Genomic DNA, 20179 nt, shown 5'->3' with positions numbered 1-20179 from the left:
TCCATTTCATTTTTTCGAAATTTATGCAAAGGAACGAGATATTATTGAAAAGTGTAAGAGAGAAGTTTCTTGGTTTAACCTGTGATTTCTTCTGGAAAAGAAAACGCAAACTCTTATGCGTCCTGTAAACGAAAAATAGACCATGAATTTATATAATCTCTTTCGTTTCATTTTTGAACGATTAACTGTTATATTTGATCATCACGTAGAAAAAGATACTTTTAAGAATAAAACTTGTTTTATTCCGTTCTCTCTTCAACATGGAAACATTGATTTTTCAACTTATTTACACATCTATTGTTGCTTGATCCGCGTGTTGATTCCTCAGCAGGGTGAAGTAGGATACAGCCGTGCTCAGAATCTAAATGATAAATCATCGTCGAATCAAGTTTCGACAAATTCTAAAAACAATTGATCTTTTATCTTGTTGTAAAACTCACGCTGGTGTACGTCTCGAGCGAGACAGGGAAGAATCCCAAGGCGGTGAGGTAACACGGTGATTTCGACCTCATGATAACGAGTATCAAGTCTTTTCGTAACATTTTCCCGTATTTGTCCATCGGCATGAACGACCATAAACTGTTGTACGTAGCGTTGGCCACGTTCGTACTGTCACGTATCAAGCAATCGCAACTATACGTGAACATCAATAGTTGGCACATGCAAGCCGTTAAATGAAACGTGAAAATTAGACGACTCATGAGAGAGGTATCTTCCTGCGAGGGATTACATTAAAATTTATACACGAAATTTAAAATAAATTGGCTCGACGAAAATATTGAAGTCCAATATTTAAGTATTTTATAAAATTACGAAAAAGAAAAGGAAAATTATAGTGGAATATATATAAACCATATATACTGACCATAAGTATTAAATATCCGTCGAGGCATATTAACAAGCTGAAAAGCAACACTTGTCCAAATATTATGAGATTCGATACTATCTCGAGTTTTCTGCAATATTCGATAAGCGTTTGATGTTGTCGAATGTAAGTTTTCAGCTTGGCGTATTTGCATACGCTGTACGGTGATTTTTCCGAAAGTTGGCAACAACACTTTTCGTTGCATTTTTCGTTGCACACGTTTGAAAATCGATGTTGCAATATGCGAAACTGACCGGCAATGTGCAGGTTTATTATACACATAAAATTGTCGAAATAGAGGTAGCATACGCCAACGTGATACAAAGACAATATCTATTGGATAAAATATTAATTTATTCGGTTTCCCTTTTTTCAGTTGGATTTCAATTCGAAAGATTTAGAACATCAGAATAGTATCAACTGTACTCTTTCCCTACAATATTAGTTTTATTAAGAAAATTATATATCTTAATACCTCCATGATAAACACCATTTCAAAGTAAGGTGTCGTGTACCATGATTCACCGAGCCACAAATTAAATGGATGTATTCTCTCCGTTTCATTTTTCCCTACATTTTCTAAAAGATAAATTAACACATATATTTTTTCTTTTCCCTTACTTTTGCACCGCGTGCATTATACGTATAACTGCAACAATTTTTATCAAAATTACTCATAACTTGGAATCATTTCACGCTTTTTATTACAATCGGAGCAGAAGTTGAAATTTATCATTCAGTATAAATTCGCCCCTACCTTTAAGCGGCCTTATTACGAAAGAGACGACTGTCCCTTGAGAGAAGAAGGTGAAAATGCAAACGAAGAAGGTGGAGTAACGCTTGCAGGTGTTCACAATTATTTGCTCGTGCATGTCGTACTTTAAATTCCAAAAGTTCGTTTTCGCGTATTGTATTATCTTGAGCAGCTCGCTTTTGTACACCAACGAAATGGAAATCTTGAATAGAACCAGAATCACCGTTACGAGATTGCATATGATCAGAATGCTATCCTGTAATCAGAAAACCCTATTTTCGATCAAATAGACACCCTGGAAAAATTCTAAATTGTTCAATAAAATGATCATCCATTCAAATCCTTTTCAAATATTTCGAGAAATGCTCACGCTAAAATTGCCCCAAGTGAAGTAGAGATCCCTGGCCTCGGTCGCCATGGCGAAGAAGACAGCAAAGAACGTGTAACTTATGGTCAAATTTCTTCGACGTTCCTCCACGTAATTGCTCGCCAACCAAAACCCAACGATCTTCATGTAAAAAGTCATGACGGTGATCGAGAGATCTCTCACCTTCTTCGAAGTCATTCCTTCGAATCTTCAACGACGCCCATTCGATCGATTCGAAACGTCGCATTGATCACACTAGCCGACAACTTGACAACTTTCGTCTCGTCGTATCACGGCTATATTTTTCTTTATCGTATGGACAATTGACTGTTTTGTCATTGTGATTGTCACTATTGCGTGCGAGGAGAAGAGGCGAGAAGGATCGATGAATTATTCACGATTCTAGGGGAAGTGTGTGGTTACGAATATAACGCTTGTTGGTTCAGTAATTCAGTTTGTCGCTTGGATTCGCTCGAAGAATATCGTGCACACGTGTGGACGAATGAACGTGTGGAATTATGTACAAAATTGTGAGTATCTTTTTCCACGTGTAAATAATTCTTTGCGAAATATGAAAGTACCCGAGAGAAATTCTTTTTACGACGAATAATTATTTCTTATCGAAGAAAAAGGAAGTTATCTATTTAATTAATAATTGGATAGAATAGACTTATAATACGATATATCGTTTAGAAAATAACAAGCACGATTTATTACGTGCTTGCGCAAAATTCCAATTTTTTTATTTCTTTCATCAGTCTGTTTGATTGTATTTGATTCACAAGTTCGTAAAATCGATCTGAGGAAAGGTTTCCGAATGAATTTTCCCTCGTGGATAATTTCGATAATAAAAATACAACGAATATTACGTATTTTCCATTTTTTCCAGAGACGAATGTTTCAATAGCGTGAAGTACGACATTGCCGTGCTCAGAATCTGAGAAGAAAAAAAATTAAGGACGCGATTACTCGAGAATATTTAATTATCTGTTTTACCAATAAGAAAAATACAGTCGTGATTACCGCGGTAGAGGTTTCGAGAGAAACGGGGAAAAATTTGCCGGCTGTCAAACAGCAAACTCTGTGCGATCTCATGATGACGATTACCAGATTTTTTCGCAGAACGCGTCCAACTTCGTCCATTGGCAAGCTCGCCCAAGGCCCCGAGAATATCGCGTTCCCCACTTTCACGCTCTCCTGTATCAAATCGTCGCAACTGTACGTGAACATTAAAAGTTGGCAGAGGGTGCCGGCGAAATTCAACACTAAACTGACTTTTCTCGAGGCGGGCGTGTCCATCTGTTCGAATAAAATTTATTATCCCAATCGTAGAACGATCTTCCGAAAATATTTATACGAGAAAGATCGAGCGAATCGAATGTTCGGATGTTGCATACCAACCAGAAATAATTGAAATCCCACGAGGCATATCACAACGGCGAGGAACAGAACTTGGCCGAGCACGATTATCGTGAATATATTTTCCAATTGTTTGCAATATTTGGTCAACGCTTGGTGGTGAAGCACGCAGCTCTTCAACTTCGCGTAAAGTTTTCTCGCGTCTCTGCGATCGCCTGGCTCGGCGCTGCTCAAGCTTCTCAGCCTGTGTTGCAATATACGAAATTGGCCGGCCACGTGGAGATTCACGATGCACAGTAAATTGTCGAAACAGATGTAACACACGCCGACGTGGTACACGCAAAGTATCTGCGCGCGGATAAAAAATCGCTTTTCGTTATTTCTTCCTCTTCGTGTCATTTAAGAATGAATCGTTTAACGTGCGTGAATAAGTTCCTTCTCCTTTTTTCGTAACTTCCCGAATTACTTCCCGCACGTGGCGCCATCTGACGAGCGTTCCAAGAGTTTTCCAGTCCTGTGCAACGACTTTTCAAGCGATATGACTGTTTTCTTTTCACATTCCAGCTTAGGTGATCGGGTGTCGAAGCTATTGAAATGGTTTGAGCGCCACTGGGAGGAAACATTGTATCTTACGGAACTTGGAAATTATAATTTGGAAGGCGTGAAAGTTCGATGACTGAGTGAGTTAGAGGAATCGAAAATGTTAAATTTGGAAGAAAAGGGGAAAGAACTTATTTTCACACCTGATATATATTCATATGATTGTACAAGTCAAATAATATTACGCATAAAATTAAAAGGTTATCACGAAAAATTAAATTAAACATACGTATATTTCCCGAATATTTTCAATTTTCAAAGAATTTGGAAGGAAAATTATGAACGAATAACCTGTATGGTGAAAAGGATCTCGAAGTAAGGCGACAATCCTACGGGGAAATCGACCCACAAGTTGAACGGCAATTCTCTGTTCGATTCGTTCTTTCCTATGTTTGCTGAAAAAAAAAAAAAAAAAAAAAAGACGAATATTATTAAGAATTTTTTCAAGCGAAATTTCATTCGAAAGATCAAAGTACCTATTATCGGGGTGACCATGTAACCGGTGCAAGTGCCTTGAGCGCAGAAGCTAATAACAACGACGAAAATGGTGCATATCCTCTTGCATTCGGCTAAGATTAATTTCTCTTCTGGGTCGCGATACGGGCGCCAGAAATTTTTGCGCGTGAATGTGACCAGATTGAAAAACTCCATTTTGTGGGCGTACAACACGCTGACCTTGAGGACGACGATCATCAGGTAGAGATTGTTGCAAGAGATATAAACGCTGTCCTGTATTATGGAGAACGAGACAAATTGGAATATATTTTTCTTTGCGAGTCCGTTATAAAAAAAATAATCGATGGAGGCTATATTTGATATTTTTATCAGAGAAAAAAGAAACTCACGCTAAAGTTTCCCCAAGTGAAGTAAATATCCCTGAAACCGATGCACACGATAATGAAAAGCGCCCCAACGGTGTAGATCAACGCGAAATCTCTTCGACGTTGCTCGCACCGATCGGCCGCCAACCACAATCCAACTATTTTCATCAGGAAACTCGTCCAAATTATCGAGATGTCTCTGCTCCCCGTCGGTCGCATGGCCAACGTGGAAGAATACGCCGCCGATATTTCACGCGAACGCCTGATGATCGTCTTTGATCATGACACGTCGAGAGACACTTTGATTTGTCAATCCTTTTGAAAACGCCAATCACGAGCTGCTTAGACGAGTTTTTAAAGCATCTTGATATGTGAAACGTCGTTGCAAACGTAACGGGGGTAAATTATTCATGATATGACGAGGGAATGGAACGTAATTGGCATGACAATGGAGGGAGAGAACGGGTGGGATTGACGCGAGGGGGTGGATAGTACTGCGTCTACCGGTTGATTAAGCACTTATGCTTGCTCTTCGCGGGCCAGGATTATAGAAGTGGTGTATAGAATTATGGTGTATAGCATAATGATTAAGATTATGGTGATTACATCATCAAGATTTATTTTGGAGATTTTTATTTTTGATTTTCAAGTGATTTTTATTGTACAGATTTTAGTGGGTTTATCCACGATAGAGTGGAATGAGAAAATTAGAATTGCATAATTTATCTTTAATTTATCTTCCAGATAGAGGTTGGTAAGTAAAGTGCATGACGTTTGTGTGCATTAATGCGTTCTGTAATATAAAGGCATTGGGCATTAAAAATGTTATGACACTTATTATTAATCGATCAATTTTACGGATGTAAAGATTGGAAATTAACGGACGCATTTCATTACTTTCTTCTACATTACGTGACACGATCGATTATTTAATTCTTTTCTTTCTTTAATTATTTGAACACAAAGATTGAACAATCTGTGTAAATTATCTATTTCATGGATTCCCTCAGGAGAGTAAAATACGACACGGTAGAGCTTATAAGCTGGAACAAAAATTTTAGCAATATTAATATCAATCTCTTATGATCTTTTTCTAAAAAATTTGTGCATAGTAAAATATTCATTGTTCGAAAATTTATTGTTATTATTTCATTAACTATATATCAACCGGGTATATCTTTATCGTTTAATTTAAAAGGGGAGAAAAATTGCTTACACTAGTAGACGTTTCCAAGGAAACAGGAAAAAATCCTCCAGCGGAGAGATAACATGGCCGCATGCACTTCATCATTATTATCTTCATATCGTTCCGTAACATTTTTCCAGTTTTGTTCATTGGCAGTGTCGTCCACCAGCCTGAATACGTTGCCAATCCGACATTTCCACTTTCTTCTATCAATTCGCCGCAAATATACGTGAAAAAAAGTATATGGACCAAGATACCAATCCCGGAGAAAACGAAAATGAAACGCGTCGTTAGAGGTACGTCCGCCTGTATACATTATTTTTATGTTCATGTTTAAAAAACTTAATGCAATTGAAATATGTAAATATATTTTTTTTTATAAAAAACTTTTGGAAAGCTGATTCTAGAAAACATACATTCAAATCATGCATCGTGTTTACTTTGTATCTTTTTTGCATGTTATCTAGACATTTTGTACATTTAATATTTATGCATAATTGTAAACAATTGAAAATTGCATGTCTGACAAGTTAATATTTGAAAATTTCGTTCATGAGATTTGTATCTAACGAATGAATAATATCTATCGAAATGCGTAGCATTTTGATTTCTTTAAAGAGAAATTACACGTACTATAAGTATTTCGTAGAAGGCGATGCACATTATCAAGCTGAACACAATCACGTGATTTAAAATGGTCAACGTGTAAACATAATCGAGTTTCTTGCAATATTTGAGCAACGATTGATGCTGTTTTATGCACTTCTTTAAAGCTTTGTAACATTTTTCCGTGCAAGAGACGATATCCTTCTGTTCCTTTATATTCGACCATATGGTGAGCATTCGATGTTGCAATATGCGAAACTGGTAATTCAGATGCATGCTCAACACGCACAAATAGTTATCGTTACTCAAATAAGTCAGGCCGATTTGTTGTAGAGCTATTAACTGCACGAATTAATAATTTTCCATTAGATAATCGATAGAAAATCATCAAAATCCTCTTATAATATTAACTAGATTCACAGCGATTCTCATATTACACGAATACAAATTGGAAAATTCTATTAACAACAAGCTACTTAACGATTCGTTCGAGGGCGAAACTTGCAGTGAAAATTATTTTCAAGAGCAACATTTAAATGTTTCTCTTTTAAAATTCGTAGTTATATTCTATATATATATATCTATTATAGCGTCACGTTTCGCGGTATTGATTAATAATAATTAATACAATTATCGCTAGGTGGCCATGATCACGATTCAATTACGATATATTGACTCGTAATACCGATCTCGCCGCTAGGTGGTTCCTGTTTCCCGCTAGTATTATTTATCGCTATTAGGTATAACTATTAATCCAAATAAGGGGATGTCATCATCAAGTTTGTATCAAAGTGTGTAGTTGTTAGTGTACAGTGTTTCCTATATTCTTGTGATCCTTGCAATCTATATTCGTCCATCATCCAACGACATTTGTGGTTATAAGGTAATTCTTAATATCATATCTTATTCTACTTTTGAATTTTTCGATCAATTTGAGATTTTGATGTAATTATTGAGACTTGTATAATAAAAAAGTCTCAATTGCTAATTCCTAATTGCTCGAATTCTGAGAACTAGTTAAATTTCCATATCAATGTTTCTTCTTATTATCGAGTCAATATTATTATTATATTATAATAATTTAAAATAAAAGAGCATGTTTGATGTTTCGGATTCTTGAAAATATAAAAATTGTTTGCTACAATTATTATTTGGAATACTCTTCAAGTCCTATGTGAAAATAATAATTTATATAAATATGAATTTACTTTTAAATAATAGTAGTCCAACTAAATTTGTTTAAATTGTAGATTTTAATTTTTTTAAGAGTTTTAAGATCTTACAATGTTTCGTATTCAAATTTCACGAATTTAAAAGTTAGATTTCGATCTATCTTTAATTTAAAATATATATAGGGTTGCTTTTTTTTTGAAATTTAAAAATTCTTTTTAGAATATATCGGTAAATTATCCATATATTATTTAATTCTGTATATACGAGATAAGAGAATCACTGTTCTAGAAATCTAATTATGTGTTACTAATCGTTTTCAAATATAAATGGATGTCGTCGCATTTCACCGATATAAATAAAGATGTGTAGTACCTGCGAGGCAAACAATAATTCGTAATATGGTGTTGTGCTTAACGGTATATCGATCCACATTCTGACCGGAAGTGTTCTTTCTGATTTGTTCTTTCCATAATTCACTAAAATACATTGTTTCTTTTAAAATTAATATCGATTTCTATTTTTTTTGCTAAATCTTAATGCTAAAATCTTAGGATATTCAGAAAGATTTCTAAAATTTGACATTGCATTAAGACTGCACCGGTATTGATTTAAGGCTTAATTATATGTAAAGTTATTTTACTTTATAAAAAAATTTGTTTTCTTAGAAATATTATTAAAATGCATAAAGTTTTTGTTTTCCAATGATTTACTCACCGTAGAATGGTGTAATTACATAGAAAAAAATACAGCTTTGTACAAAAAAGTATGCGATTATGGTCCAAAACTTGCAAAACGTTTGACACTTCATGAAAAGTAATTTTTCGTAATTTTCATATTTGTAATGCCAAAAATTCTTCTGGGCATATAGTATTATTTTCACGAATTCTCTTCTGCGAAAGCTTAATATTATAAACTTAGATAGCGATAGTATGACTATTAATAAGTTAGATATTATGAACATACAATACTGAAAAAATAAATCCAAGATTTAATTAATATTTGCGCAATGTACATATTTTCTTAAAATTAATAAGAACTAAAATATCGAAATTATGTGTTAATAATTTAATTTTGATATAAATTTTCTTAATAATTATTCATAACATCTGATGTCATTCATCGAATGTTCGATGTTATAATTTTTCAGATATTTTTGAAAAAATTAACATTTTATTTTTACAAAATCTAAAACTTGGCGAGATCCTAAGATTCATTTACTTGAAAATTGTTCGATTTTGATTTTTCTTCGTTTTCACGACCTTTAAACTCTGCGATGAACTCATATGAACAATTTTGAAAAATAATTTCGTACTTACGTTAAAATCGCCCCAACTGTGATAAATATCGGTGATATTAATATACAAAGCATAGATGTGCGAGGCGACGGTGTACAACATATTGATTCTTCTTTGACGTTCTTCGGTTTTGTTGACCGTTATCCAACTACCCACGGCTTTCAGTAAAAACTGTGACAATTCGAGAGAGATATCTGAGAAGTTTCGTTTCGTATTCATGACAATCATTGTCAATCACGGGAAAATTAATAGATTCAATGAAAATATGCTCTTCGCGAAAACGAGTGACGAGTCACTTTGATGTATTTACGCCCCTTTTCTCCATACAACGATGGAGATAAATACAATCTTTCTTATCGATATCTTATAACATATATGCTAGCATTGATTGTCTTTCTCCTCCTGGGAATGCACGACCAGTTGTTTGACACGTGTTGATTATTTTATCACTTATGGTGATTCGATGAATAAGTACAGTTTGAAAGAAGTATATCTACTTATTATTTTCTTTTTCTGTTCTGAGGTTGAGGATCACTCAGGCACATAATCCGTACTTGGATATTTATCTGCCTTGTGTATTTAAAGTGTTTTAAAGCTATTTGGAGATATTTTAGTAACTTGTTATGAAGATTATTGTCTATTTCGAGGTACGTTGTATAAATGCATCATCTTATTTATAAACTTGGAACAAAGTTATACTTATAAATGGATCATTGTTTAAATTGCTTATTATTTCGTTTTTTAAATGTCATCAAGGGAATCTATAATTCTTCTTCCATGCAAATATTGATCAAATGTAGCTTAAATAAAAAATTAATATATTCTCGTTGCAAAAGTTGTTGGCGATTATTTTTATTATTTAAAAATAATTAATGAATAAAAATAGATTTCAAGTTAGCTTTTAAAAAGTGTTAATTGTCTATTGAAAATATATGTTATATAATGGATTAAATATTAAAGAATAATTAATTTCAACTTGTATAAGTTTTAAAAAATCATAATTATTATACAGATTATGTATATCTGTAAATATTTTTAGAAAGTGTAGAAAGTGCAAAGGATTATATTGAATAGCTAGTCTCTATTAATATTTATCTCTATTATTATCATATTATCGTTAATTTCTTTTTATTTTTATTTTCGATACACATAAATATACAAAATTCTCTCGAATGTTATCATAATCGGACACGTTTAAAACACATTTTAAACATCGTATGCAAATTATTATAATTCACTCTTCCAGATTATTTCTTAACAGTGTGAAATAAGATACCGCGGTACTCAAAATCTGTAAAACATAGATAAATAAACAACATTTGAATTTTCAGAAAATATTACATAACATTAAAAGTTACGTAGAATTCAATATAATTAATATTAACACCAATTTGAACAAACAAATATCCATTTTCCATTTCAAAACTATTATTACAATTATTTAATATCCAAGATAATATCCAAATATCCGACGATTTTCATTATTTCAGAAAAAAAAAAAATATATATTTACTTGCTACAAACACAACTGCACGATATATTTTCCTTCATCACGCTTACCGTGGTATAGGTTTCCAAAGAGACGGGGAAAAATCCGTTCGCCGTGAGACAACAAACGCGTCTCGAACGCTCGATCACCAATATCAGATCGTTTCGAAGCATTCTCCCAAATTTGTTCATCGGCATCGTGGTCCACAACGCCGAGTACGCGCCCGTAGCGATGTTTTCGCTGTGCACTATCACGCTGTTGCAGCTGTACGTGAACATAAACAACAAACACATCGAGCCTAACAAAAGAAAGACGAAAATGGATCGTCTTCCGATGGAGACGTCGTTCTAGAAAGAAAATAATAAATTTTTACAAAATATATTGTAAAAATTGTTGTGCAAATTTATTTAACGTTATTCAAAAGCGTGTGACGAACGATTGTTATAGTCGATTTATCACTATACCACCAATATCTGATAGCCGAACAGGCAAATCAACACGCTCGATATCACCACTTGTCCAAGGATAATGACCGTGTACACGTTTTCAAGCCTCTCGCAATAATTGATCAACGATTGATGGCGGCGTACGTATTCCTTGAATCTCTCGTACAACACCTGCACGTGTTCTATCGCCAATCTCGACTCCTCATCTTTCTTGGAAATTTTGGGATCGGTGTCGCACAGTTTCGCGAATTTATGCTTCAGTATATTAAACTGGCCGGCCAAATGAACGGCCAGGATGCAGAAAACGTTATCGAAACAAAAGTAGCAGAGGGCGACGCAGTATATAGATAGCACCTGCAACAATTTTCCTTTCCGATAATTAATTTTTTAAATTCGACAGAACTTAATATTCTATCTATTGCAATTAATCGAAATTTTTGAAAGTTTCAATTTTAATTTATCACGTGTATACAAATTTTTATTTAAAATCAGGATTTTCGGATTTCAAATTTTTAACGTTCAACGTTCAAACGTTGATTCGACGAATTTATAGATAATGGAGAATTTTGTATCCGATATAAGGACGCAATAGAAGAAAATTGGAAATACCTCTGCAGCAAAAAGTATTTCGTAATAGGGTGTCACTGATATAATCGGCAAATTTAACCATACGTGAAACGGCAGTATTCTTTCGGACAGGTTTTCCGTATAATATTCTGGAAAATATACAGCGGTTATTATTTCGTTGTATTCTTATCATATCCTCCCGCAAGAGAAGTGTAATAATAATTTTATTATTAAACGTGTAAATTTCCTTTTAAAATTGGCGAATTTTAAGAAAAAAATTATGGAAATTTCGTTCTGCTCACCAATGATCGGTGTTATTGCGTAGGATATCATAGCGCATATGCCAATAGTGCTGACGCTTGTAACGAAGAAAATGCAAGTTTTCCTACAATTATTCAAAATTTCTTCCTCTTGAAAATCGTACTTGACGTTCCAGAAATTTTTTTCCATGTACAGAATCATGTCTATAAACTCCTTCTTATATATCATTATGATAATTATCTTGACGAAACTTATCATTACGGTTAAAAAATTGGTGATGACGTAAAGAATATCCTGAAAGGAAATTTTTATTAATAATCTTTCCGTTAAAAAGAACATTTTTTTTTGAAAAAAAAAAATGTGTAAACGTCTACAGAAATTTGCAATTTCATTTAATATTTAAAATACAATGTATTTCATCAGTAACAATGGTTGTCAGAGACTTGTAGTTTCCTTATTCACAATCGAATATTTTTATCGTTCGAATTAATTTTGATTTATTTTCGAAAATGTTCCATCCGAATTTGCACAAATTTAATTTAATTAAAAAAAAAAAAACACTCACGCCGTTGTACATAAAAGTGAAGTATATATCTCTGAAAATGACGACCGCACCAAGCATTGTGTTCCATAAGGTGATAAGGACAAGTATCTTCATCCGACGTTTCTCCGCCGGGTCGTTGGATATCCATACCCCGACGTTCTTCAGAAAAAATATCGATAGGCTCATCGACACGTCCAATTGAGTTTCCGCCTCCATTGTGACTGATCGACAACGCGTTAACTTCGTCTTACGATAATTGATAGCCGTCGCTCTCGCGCTGTTCCTTTCATTGCGAGGAGAGTGTCAGGAGAAATGTGACTGTCACACTTTATGTTGTATTATTGATGCGTCACGATGAATTATATAACGTGCCGTGGACTGGACAGCAGTCGAGATCTTTCGATTATTACGAGTACTACGCGTAGTAAGACGTTAGAACATCGTCTCAGGTGTTACAGGAAGACGAAATGTCGGAACGGTTGTCGTTTCTGTTCCGTGGACGCAAAGAATTGAGTGAGTAGAAGAATTTAATTATTGCTAATTTGTAATTATTTATAGAAGAAGCAGGTTTAAATAGAATTATTTAAATCTATTTTTTTTTTATTTCTGGAGGAATATCGATTTAAAAATATATCCCTAATCGATCGAAATAACGAACGATCATTTTGTATTTATATTCTTTATACAAAAATACGTATTTATTATTACATGCAGAGATGCACGCTACGGTTCAATAATGATAATATTTATTAAAACGATCAATACAACAATGTTATCCGTTATTACGTGTAAATTATCCATCTTCGATTTACTCTCTTCTTTTTTTCATGCAACAAAATGTAAAACATTCGATATTTCGTTAACGAGTTTTTGATAAGTTTACGAGCCACTCGCGTTTTCCACGCGATTATTCAGCAATGTGAAGTACGATACCGCTGTACTCAAAATCTGTAAAACGTAAACGAGTAATTTAAACCTGAAAATATTTACGATTCTTAATTCTTTGTATAATTTTGCTTTGTATAACAAGGATTAATAAACAACATTTTCAAGTATGTTTTCTTCGAATTTAAATTTTTGGTCAATATGAAAAATATACAGCACAAACATACTGTGAAATTTTAATTAATCATCTTATATTTTTTCAAAAAGTTAATATTTTTAACGAATATTCTCGAGTTCGTAAAATTGAGAAATCATTGCAATCTTAACGTTTCGATGTGATGAATTTGTTTTCAAATTTGCTACCTTGGTATAAGTTTCCAACGACACGGGGAAAAATCCGTTCGCGGTCAGACAACAGACTCGTCTGGATCGCTTCATCACCATTATCAGATCGTTTCGAAGCATTCTCCCAAATTTGTCCATCGGCAAAATCGTCCACAGTGCCGAGTAAGCCCCCACAGCCACGTTGTCACTCTGCTCTATCACGCCGTTGCAGCTGTAGGTAAACATGAATAACAAAAACATGGAGCCACTCAACAGGAATACAAAAATGAAGCGTCTCGCTGTAGAGGAGGTTGCCTGAGAGAGAAGAGAACAAAATATGTTTTCGTCTGGGTGGAGCATACAAAGGATTTGCAATATTTATTGCGCATCTATATCTTCGTCGATATTTCATTTTGTAATTCTTTATTAATTTAAATTTAAATTAGTCAGAGATCTTAGATAGATCAGATTATCGTTTACGTCAATCATTATTCAAGGGATTATGTACTGACCACGAACACTTGGTATCCAAATAGGCAAATTAATACACCGAATACCAACACTTGTCCAAGCGTAATCATGGTGTACACGTTCTCAAGGTTTTGATAGTAGTCGATCAGCGCCTGATGATATCGGACGCATTTCTTAAATTGCTCGTAAAATTTGTACATCTGTTTTGCCAATGTCGATTGTGAATCCTTTTTTCGTATCTCATTCTCTGTGTCGCACAATTTCGTAAGCCTGTATCGAAGTATGCGAAATTGCCCTGCCAAATGTACCGCCATGATGCAGAAAATATTGTCGAAACAAAAATAGGAGATTCCAATGTAATATAACGATACTCCCTGTAAAGAAAAGAAGAAGAAAAAAAAAAGAAACGACAATTGTTTCCTTTGCCGTTGTTATTCTCAAGTTATTTATAAAAATTATTACATCATTTATTGTTAAAAAAAGAAATTTGATATTTCAATTTCGATAAATTTAGCAACGAAGGAAAGTGTTGTAGCCTCGTCTAATATAATTCGAAAGATTTATTTTGTGAAATTTATTCGATCGATTCGAAGAAAGAAGAATAGTAAATTTAAAATTACTTGGATAAAAAATATTATCTCGTAGTATGGCGTCCTTGTCACCAATGGCAAATTTATCCATATATTGAACGGAAACATTCTCTCGGATTCGTTACTTCCACTTTGTGCTGTAACAAATGTGCAAAAACCTTTTGCTTCTTTTTCCCTCTATAGGATAGTATATTTTTGGGAAATATCGGTTTCCTCAAAAAGCCAATTGAACAAAAATTCGGTACACAAAAGTATCAAATTTCACTGGGAGGATAATTTACTAAATTGTGCGTACAGAGATCGTGCATTTTATTAATCGAGATAATAATATTAATCGATTATTTAACCCACTAATGACAGGTGTCGTTAGATAGGATATCACGGTGCACATGCCAATCGTGGTAACGGAGGTGATGAAGAAAATGCAAATTTTTCTGCAATCGTCCAAAATTTCTTTCTCACGATAATCGTAGGTAACGTTCCAGAAATTTTGTTGCATGTACACAATCAGATTTAAAAATTTCCCTTTGTACATCAATATGATGCATATTTTGATCAAAGCCATTATCGTAGTTATGGTGTTCGTCATGGCATAAAGTATATCCTGAAACCAGGTCGTTTACACACGTGTTATTAAAAAAAAAATAATATATATATATTAATCGTTATTACCAATCAAAATTAATAATTTCTAAGAATCGAAATTACAAAGTAGATTCCACTTTAAATTATATCTATAATTTTTAAAACTCGTTATATCTTAAATTTCTCTCTATACGTTTCATCCATGTAAAAAAAAAAAAAAAAAAAAAATACGAAACATACTCACGCCGTTGTACAGCAACGTGAAATACAAATCCCTGGTGCTGATTATCGTGCCGCAAAACAACATCCAAATCGTGTATACGAATAACATTTTCATCCTTCGTTGTTCGCCAGAATTATCAGACATCCATACCCCAACGTTCTTCAAGAAAAATGTCGACAAGCTTATCGATATGTCCAACTCGCTTTTCGTATGCATGACGATTGATCAACGTGTATCGTCTCACGCGCGTACAACTTCCAGCGTGCGTATATATATATATATCGCGATAATAATTAATAGGCGTTGATAGCTCGTTCCTTTCTTTTTTTTCGACACACAGAATAATATCACAAGGCAATATTACGAGTATCAAGCAGTCAAGAAAAATGATTGTCACCCTTCCTATTGTATTATTGAAGGTGGAACGTGTAGCACGAATTACAGGGGTGTAGAAGGTTTCGATCGAGAATTTATGCGCGCAGACGATAAGGTGTTTTTTTTTTTCTGAGATTTTAAGGATGATGCGTGAAATGGAATATTGTTGCAGTTTTTCCGCGATGTTGCGAATCGGTGGAAGAAAGAGTAAATTTGGATATTCGAAAATAAAATTGTGAGTAAGAGTTATTGTTGATAATTTAGATAATTACTATTTTATGCAAGAAATTAGGTCAATCGATATATTTAATGAAGTTAGTCAAGTTTAATAATTGGATAAATAAATATGTTTATGTCTGGAGAAATTAAAAAGTTTTTTTGATTGAAGCTATTTGGATATTTATTTAATCGGTTGGACTGATTTTATTGCTCTGTAATTTTTGGAACGTCATCGAGAATTTTTTAATCCGGTTTAATAGTGGTTATTCATTATTTTATTATGATCAATAAAATGATTAATAATACAATTTCATACATTATTTCGAAAAAAATTATGCACCTTCGTTATGTTCTTTTTGAACGATTGATCTGAGATATTTTGTATTAACGATGTATTATTGAAAAGTTGTTGTTAATTACGCGCCATTTGTGGTTTCTACGCGATTACTCAGCAATGTGAAATACGATAGCGCCGTACTTAGAATCTGTAAAAATAAATATTTTATTCATCTAAGGGAGAACGTTTACTTAGGATTTTGCACTTGCGATATAATATTCTATAGCAATGATTCACAAACTTGTGCTTCGTATAATTTTACAGAGAATTAAGATCTTGAAGTATTTTTTTTAAACTCAAAATCACAAAGAATGTGGTACAAATGTTATATAATTTCCATTAATTCTTCATTAATAATTATAATAAATTGCTAGTATTTCGCATTATGTAGTTGCGATAAATATTTCAAAAAATTGAATTGTTATCGTATCATTTTATATTGAATTTTATGAATCGATCATTATTCATAATTTTGATATTATTGACTGTCGCCATTTTAAAAAATGATAATGATAGTAGATAATCTTTCTCTTCGATATGTCTATTCTATCCACAGACCACGATTATACCTACTTTAGTGTATGATTCTAACGATACAGGGAAAAATCCATTCGCAGTCAGACAGCAGACGCGTCTGGATCTCCTGATCACCATTATCAGATCTTTTCGAAGCATTCTCCCAAATTTGTCCATCGGTATAATCGTCCACAATGCCGAGTAAGCTCCCACAGCCACGTTATCACTGTGCTCTATCACGCCATTGCAGCTGTAGGTGACCATAAATAATAGAAACGTCGAGCCACTTAACAAAAAGACAAAAATGGAGCGTCTCGCGAACGAAGCAGTCGCCTAAAAGAAGAAAATGTTCAAAGAAACATATATAGAAGAAAAGTCGACAATTTTTTCTTTTTTTGTTTTCTTTAATTTAAATTTAAATCAGTCTGTTAGGTTTTGATCGTGGAACAAAATAATTTTTTGCACGAATCTTTAGAAACAGTTCAATTACATATAAAGCGTAACGTGTTAAAATATTTTCTTAAATTTTCTTACTACAATTAATTATTCTTTTCTATCTTTTCTATCGATCTATAAAGTAATCTTGGAATACTAACCACTAAAACTTGATATCCGAATAGGCAAATTAATATACTGTAGACCAACATTTCTCCAAACGCGATCCTGGTATACACGCTCTCAAGATTTTGATAGAAATAGATCAGTGCCTGATGATGCCGGACGCATTTCTTAAATTTCTCGTAAAATTTTGGCATTCGGTTTGCCAATATCGAATTCTTTTTATACATCTCGCATTCAACGTCGTATAGTTTCGTGAGCCTGTATCGAAGTATGCGAAATTGCCCAGCCAAGTGTACGGCCATGATGCAGAAAATATTGTCGAAGCAAAAACTGGAGACTCCTATATAATATACGCACATTGCCTGTAAGAAAATTATTTTCTCTGTGTTATGAGAACGAAGAAAGAAAATTATTCAAAATGTTATGAACTGTCGATATGATCGTAGTTTCAAATTTATTATTTACTTTTTTAAAACAGATATGAAGAAGAATCAAAAGTTTATTGTTGATGAAAAAAAAAAATATATATATTTTAGAAATTTTAATTATCGAGATTTATTCGATCGCTACGAAAGGAATAATAAAAATATATATAATTTTTAAATTTACTTGTACGAGAAACATTATCTCGTAATAGGGCGTCTTCGATAGCGGCAAATTTATCCACATATTGAACGGAAGCATTCTTTCGGATTCATTTTGTGCTGCAACAAATATTATACAAATTATACAAATATACATATGTTACAATATGTTTGTTTTCGTGTAGGATAGGAACATCTTTGGATCGATTCAATAAAGAAAAAATTAAACAAATAAAAAGTATATAAAAATCAATATCGATATAGAATTTCGAGAGAGAGAGAGAGACAGAGCAATCTTGTTTCACATCCGTCTCGCTTCGCGAAACGTAGGGCAATGACGAATAAACTCTCCCTACTCCTCGGTTTTCTCCGCTATATTAAAGGTTATTCACACTTATTCCAATACTTTCGATTCAAAAGTTCGATAAACATTTTTGGATATCGACTTTGATATTTGTTTTTATCTCTGAAATCGATCGATCCCATGAATATATTATTATTCTGTATATTGATTGTTCATAAAAATTAAATCTATATTAAGTGTAGATAAAAATTTTATTGAAAATTAATTGGATTAACTTTCAAGAGAATAATATAATAAACTTGTTTATCGTACGTAGCGAAAATTAATAAATTTTATAAATTGATAAAACTTATTTAATAAATTTGTTATTTATTCTTTTTTCGAGTATGTAAAATTTATTAATTTTAATTATTTTAATTGTTAAACCTACCAATGAACGGTATTATTAGGTAAGATATCATAGCGCATATGACCATGATGGTAAGAGAGGAGACGAAAAAAATGCAAATTTTTCTGCAATCGTCCAAAATTTCTTTCTCGTGATAATCGTAGTTAACGTTCCAAAAATTTCGTTGCATGTACACAATTAGATTTAAAAATTTCCCTTTATACATTAGTATGACGCATATTTTGATCAAAGCCATTATCATAGTTATGTTATTCGTTATAGAATAAAGAACATCCTAAAAAGAATAATCATACAAACAAATTATAAAATTATATTATATATTATTAATTATTCCAACGATTTTTTCTCATCCTTTCGTTAAGTTCTTTGTAAAATGTTAATTATCCAAAGTTCATTGTTAATTAACTTTTTTTTACAAATTTTTTCATTTTAAAATCTACTTAAAAAATAGAAAAAAAAAAAAAGATTTCCTTCTAATACAAATTGACAAATATCAATTTTCTGTTCTTACATTTCAAGAAATTAAATTTTCTTCGTTTTATCCAAGTACAACAAACTGAACATACTCACGCCGTCGTACAACAATGTGAAATACAAATCTCTCCCATTGATGACTATACCGGACAACAAGATCCAAGTTGTATTGACGAGCAACATCTTGATCTGACGTTGCTCGCTAGGATTATCGGACATCCATACTCCAACGTTCTTCAAGAAAAATGTCGACAAATTCATCGATATATCCAACTGGCCTTCCGTTTGCATGGTGATCGATCAACGTGCAATCCGTGTATCGTCTCACGCTCAATTTCCAACGAGTATATATCGCGATAATAATTAATAGGCGTTGTTGATAGCTCGTCGATTTCTCTTGTCTCGTTTTTACACGCACGTTTCCTCGGAGGGTTCTCCCTCGCCGCTTTGTTCTTTTCTTTTTCGACAGGAATATTACAACGAAGTGGAGAAAAAAATCATTGTCACCCTTTCTGTTGTATTATTGAAGATGGAACGTGTATTATTAATAGCGTTGAGGGAGTAGAGCGAGTAGAAGTTTCGATCGAGAACAGTAAGTGTTCGACAATTGTTGTTGTTCAGACTTTAAGAAAGGATGATGATGGAATGGAATATTGCTGGAGCTTTGTATTGGTGCAAATGGTGGAAGAAGATAGTAAGAATGAATTTGGAAATTCAATTATTTCGTGAAAGAATTGTGAGTAAGAATTTATTAATAATTTGGATATATTTGAGATTTAATAACAGTTGTATACGTGTTATACAACTATTAGTATTCAAATAAATAAATTGATATATTTATTTCTGGAAAAAAATGTTGGCTTCAAAACTCCATACTTGTTATACGATAAATAAATTTGGTCTTTATTTAGTCGATTGATTAGGATTAGATTTTTGTTCCATGTTTTTCTTTTTTCCGACTTTACTTAACGGAATATCGGTTATATTTT

General features: G+C 33.0%; 5 protein-coding genes across 6 annotated transcripts; all 5 read right to left on the bottom strand.

Annotated features, from left to right (window-relative positions):
- Positions 1-23: 23 nt before the first annotated feature.
- LOC105736097 (odorant receptor 4-like) lies at positions 24-2524 on the bottom strand. Its single transcript, XM_012489445.3, has 6 exons — positions 1990-2524; positions 1623-1875; positions 1341-1444; positions 866-1198; positions 441-716; positions 24-361 (listed from the first exon to the last, which is right to left on the bottom strand). The coding sequence occupies exons 1-6, from the start codon at positions 2182-2184 to the stop codon at positions 287-289; spliced, it is 1236 nt and encodes a 411-aa protein (XP_012344899.3). The 5' UTR covers positions 2185-2524; the 3' UTR covers positions 24-286.
- Positions 2525-2669: 145 nt separating this feature from the next.
- On the bottom strand, positions 2670-9605 carry LOC105736099 (uncharacterized). The gene is made up of 12 exons (XM_031918125.2): positions 9048-9605; positions 8446-8698; positions 8104-8207; positions 6586-6900; positions 5983-6258; positions 5759-5809; positions 4791-5039; positions 4422-4674; positions 4237-4340; positions 3388-3693; positions 3010-3285; positions 2670-2923 (listed from the first exon to the last, which is right to left on the bottom strand). The coding sequence occupies exons 1-12, from the start codon at positions 9252-9254 to the stop codon at positions 2852-2854; spliced, it is 2466 nt and encodes an 821-aa protein (XP_031773985.2). The 5' UTR covers positions 9255-9605; the 3' UTR covers positions 2670-2851.
- Positions 9606-10110: 505 nt separating this feature from the next.
- Positions 10111-12858, bottom strand: LOC105736220 (odorant receptor 13a-like). Its single transcript, XM_012489912.3, has 6 exons — positions 12355-12858; positions 11831-12083; positions 11571-11677; positions 10980-11315; positions 10587-10862; positions 10111-10317 (listed from the first exon to the last, which is right to left on the bottom strand). The coding sequence occupies exons 1-6, from the start codon at positions 12547-12549 to the stop codon at positions 10261-10263; spliced, it is 1224 nt and encodes a 407-aa protein (XP_012345366.2). The 5' UTR covers positions 12550-12858; the 3' UTR covers positions 10111-10260.
- A 138-nt stretch (positions 12859-12996) lies between these two features.
- On the bottom strand, positions 12997-15635 carry LOC100872257 (odorant receptor Or2-like). 2 transcript variants are annotated; one of them, XM_003695866.4, is made up of 6 exons: positions 15433-15635; positions 14955-15207; positions 14634-14740; positions 14055-14387; positions 13582-13857; positions 12997-13281 (listed from the first exon to the last, which is right to left on the bottom strand). In XM_003695866.4, the coding sequence occupies exons 1-6, from the start codon at positions 15625-15627 to the stop codon at positions 13213-13215; spliced, it is 1233 nt and encodes a 410-aa protein (XP_003695914.2). In that variant the 5' UTR covers positions 15628-15635; the 3' UTR covers positions 12997-13212. The 2 variants fall into 2 exon arrangements, with proteins under 2 accessions (XP_003695914.2, XP_086767246.1); XM_086911120.1 differs by having other exon boundaries at positions 15429-15523.
- Positions 15636-16257: 622 nt separating this feature from the next.
- On the bottom strand, positions 16258-20161 carry LOC147658654 (odorant receptor 13a-like). The gene is made up of 6 exons (XM_086911210.1): positions 19287-20161; positions 18738-18990; positions 18029-18123; positions 17455-17781; positions 16916-17191; positions 16258-16490 (listed from the first exon to the last, which is right to left on the bottom strand). The coding sequence occupies exons 1-6, from the start codon at positions 19479-19481 to the stop codon at positions 16422-16424; spliced, it is 1215 nt and encodes a 404-aa protein (XP_086767336.1). The 5' UTR covers positions 19482-20161; the 3' UTR covers positions 16258-16421.
- Positions 20162-20179: the final 18 nt, after the last annotated feature.

The sequence above is a fragment of the Apis florea genome, unplaced genomic scaffold, assembly GCF_048593485.1.
Source record: "Apis florea isolate Af1SG1 unplaced genomic scaffold, ASM4859348v1 contig_1789_pilon, whole genome shotgun sequence".
NCBI lineage: Eukaryota > Metazoa > Arthropoda > Insecta > Hymenoptera > Apidae > Apis > Apis florea.
The sequence above is the reverse complement of the archived record's forward strand: the minus strand, read 5'-3'. Positions and strand labels throughout refer to the sequence as shown.

Bases quoted from the DNA above. Each gene is read 5' to 3' on its own strand.
- LOC105736220 (XM_012489912.3), bottom strand. From the start codon at position 12,549: ATGGAGGCGGAAACTCAATTGGACGTGTCGATGAGCCTATCGATATTT. The intron at 11,678-11,830 runs GTGAGCAGAACG...TATATTTTCCAG, and splicing joins CGCAATAACACCGATCATTG to AATATTATACGGAAAACCTG. The intron at 10,863-10,979 runs GTATAGTGATAA...TTTTCTTTCTAG, and splicing joins TCGGCTATCAGATATTGGTG to AACGACGTCTCCATCGGAAG.
- LOC100872257 (XM_003695866.4), bottom strand. From the start codon at position 15,627: ATGCATACGAAAAGCGAGTTGGACATATCGATAAGCTTGTCGACATTT. The intron at 14,741-14,954 runs GTGGGTTAAATA...CATTTGTTACAG, and splicing joins TCTAACGACACCTGTCATTA to CACAAAGTGGAAGTAACGAA. The intron at 14,388-14,633 runs GTAATTTTAAAT...TTTTCTTTACAG, and splicing joins AGATAATATTTTTTATCCAA to GGAGTATCGTTATATTACAT.
- LOC105736097 (XM_012489445.3), bottom strand. From the start codon at position 2,184: ATGACTTCGAAGAAGGTGAGAGATCTCTCGATCACCGTCATGACTTTT. The intron at 1,445-1,622 runs GTAGGGGCGAAT...TTTATCTTTTAG, and splicing joins CGTAATAAGGCCGCTTAAAG to AAAATGTAGGGAAAAATGAA. The intron at 717-865 runs GTCAGTATATAT...AATCCCTCGCAG, and splicing joins ACGGATATTTAATACTTATG to GAAGATACCTCTCTCATGAG.
- LOC105736099 (XM_031918125.2), bottom strand. From the start codon at position 9,254: ATGATTGTCATGAATACGAAACGAAACTTCTCAGATATCTCTCTCGAA. The intron at 8,208-8,445 runs GTGAGTAAATCA...AATGTATTTTAG, and splicing joins TGTAATTACACCATTCTACG to TGAATTATGGAAAGAACAAA. The intron at 6,259-6,585 runs GTACGTGTAATT...TAATGTATACAG, and splicing joins CCTTCTACGAAATACTTATA to GCGGACGTACCTCTAACGAC.
- LOC147658654 (XM_086911210.1), bottom strand. From the start codon at position 19,481: ATGCAAACGGAAGGCCAGTTGGATATATCGATGAATTTGTCGACATTT. The intron at 18,991-19,286 runs GTGAGTATGTTC...TATTCTTTTTAG, and splicing joins TCACATTGTTGTACGACGGC to GATGTTCTTTATTCTATAAC. The intron at 18,124-18,737 runs GTAGGTTTAACA...TATTTGTTGCAG, and splicing joins CCTAATAATACCGTTCATTG to CACAAAATGAATCCGAAAGA.